General features: G+C 57.1%; 1 protein-coding gene across 1 annotated transcript in view; it reads left to right on the forward strand.

The window, feature by feature from the left end:
* Positions 1 to 262, forward strand: part of LOC104870138 (tubulin gamma-2 chain) — a gene marked incomplete at its 5' end in the record, with an annotated part of 3,398 nt that extends 3,136 nt beyond the window's left edge. The window contains one exon of the mRNA XM_033763135.1: positions 65 to 262. Coding sequence (XP_033619026.1) covers positions 65 to 262 — 198 coding nt within the window. The remainder of the gene's footprint in view (positions 1 to 64) is intronic.
* Positions 263 to 1,276: the final 1,014 nt, after the last annotated feature.

The raw sequence follows: 1,276 nt of genomic DNA on the forward strand, positions 1-1,276 counted from the left end.
CCGCTCGCATCCCACCGTCTGCCTCTGTGGCTTCCAACCAGATCTGACCCCTGGGTTCTTCCAGCTCTTTGAAAGCTCCTGCCAGCAGTACGACAAGCTGTGGAAACGGGGGGCCTTCCTGGAGCAGTTCCGCAAGGAGGACATCTTCAAGGACAACTTGGACGAGATGGAGCGGTCGCGGGAGGTGGTGCAGCAGCTCATCGACGAGTACCATGCAGCTACGTGGCCTGACTACATTTCCTGGGGTACCCAGGTGCAGTGAGCCCCACCCTGCACACACAGGTCCCCAGCTCTGCCTTCCCGTCCACTTCCCTGTCAGTCTGCAGCCCAAGACGGGGCCCCCCACCTCCTGGCTTCTATTCCCAGCCCTTGTTCTAATAAAGTAATAAATCTCTGTGGTTCCTATAGTCAGGCTTGGTTTTGGGTGGAGATTTTTTTTTTTTGTTATTGTTGTTTTTTCTGAGACAGAGTCTCACTCTTTAGTCCAGGCTGACCTTGAACTTTTGATGATCCTCCTGCCTCAGCCTCCCAAGTGCAGGGATGAGGTACATGCCACCACGCCTGGCCAGGGTTTATCCTTGACCCTGGGATGATCGGCGATGAGGGTTGAGTGGCTCTGCTTTTACCACGTAGTCTAGGTTTTATGCTGCCTTCACCTGCCCAGACATCTCCTAGCCCGAGCCAGGCTTGATTCAGCGGAGGGAGCCCCTCTCTCTGGATCCCCAAGGGTTCAGATGCAGTGTCTCCTCTGTGCTAGGCTCCCAGCCCAGGTGAACAGTGTTATCGAACCGCTCCACTGGGGTGGCACCCACATAAGTCACTGCCCTTGAATGGCCCGACAAGCTGGGTCTGGGTTCCAGGACCCAGGCTGTCAAGAGCCTGGTGGACCCAGCCTGGGAGTGGCTGAGCGTATCTGCGTTTCCTCTCCCAGGGAAGTTCTTTCGTCTCCTGCTCCGGCGTCTCCCGTGTCACACCCAAAGCAGTGGGCATGGCAAAGATGGACCCACACAGCCCAGAAGCAGGGCCTGGGCAGTGCCAGACTTGATGACTCAAGGACACCGGGAGGGGCAGAGGCTGGGTAATTGCAGCTCCCTGCCTGCCTCCCCCAGGGCAGTGGCTGCAGACTGGCCGAGCAGGGTGGAGCTCTGCAGTGTCCACTCCCCTTGCACCCCTGCGAGGCCCCCAGTGTGGGTGTCCCGGGTGGAGTCCAACTTGTCCCCAACAACACTCCCACAGGAAGGGTTTGTGTAAATAAGGATTTTTTTTTTTTTTTTTT

This window comes from Fukomys damarensis, unplaced genomic scaffold (assembly GCF_012274545.1).
Source record: "Fukomys damarensis isolate Sample0158 unplaced genomic scaffold, DMR_v1.0_HiC HiC_scaffold_13, whole genome shotgun sequence".
Lineage (NCBI taxonomy): Eukaryota > Metazoa > Chordata > Mammalia > Rodentia > Bathyergidae > Fukomys > Fukomys damarensis.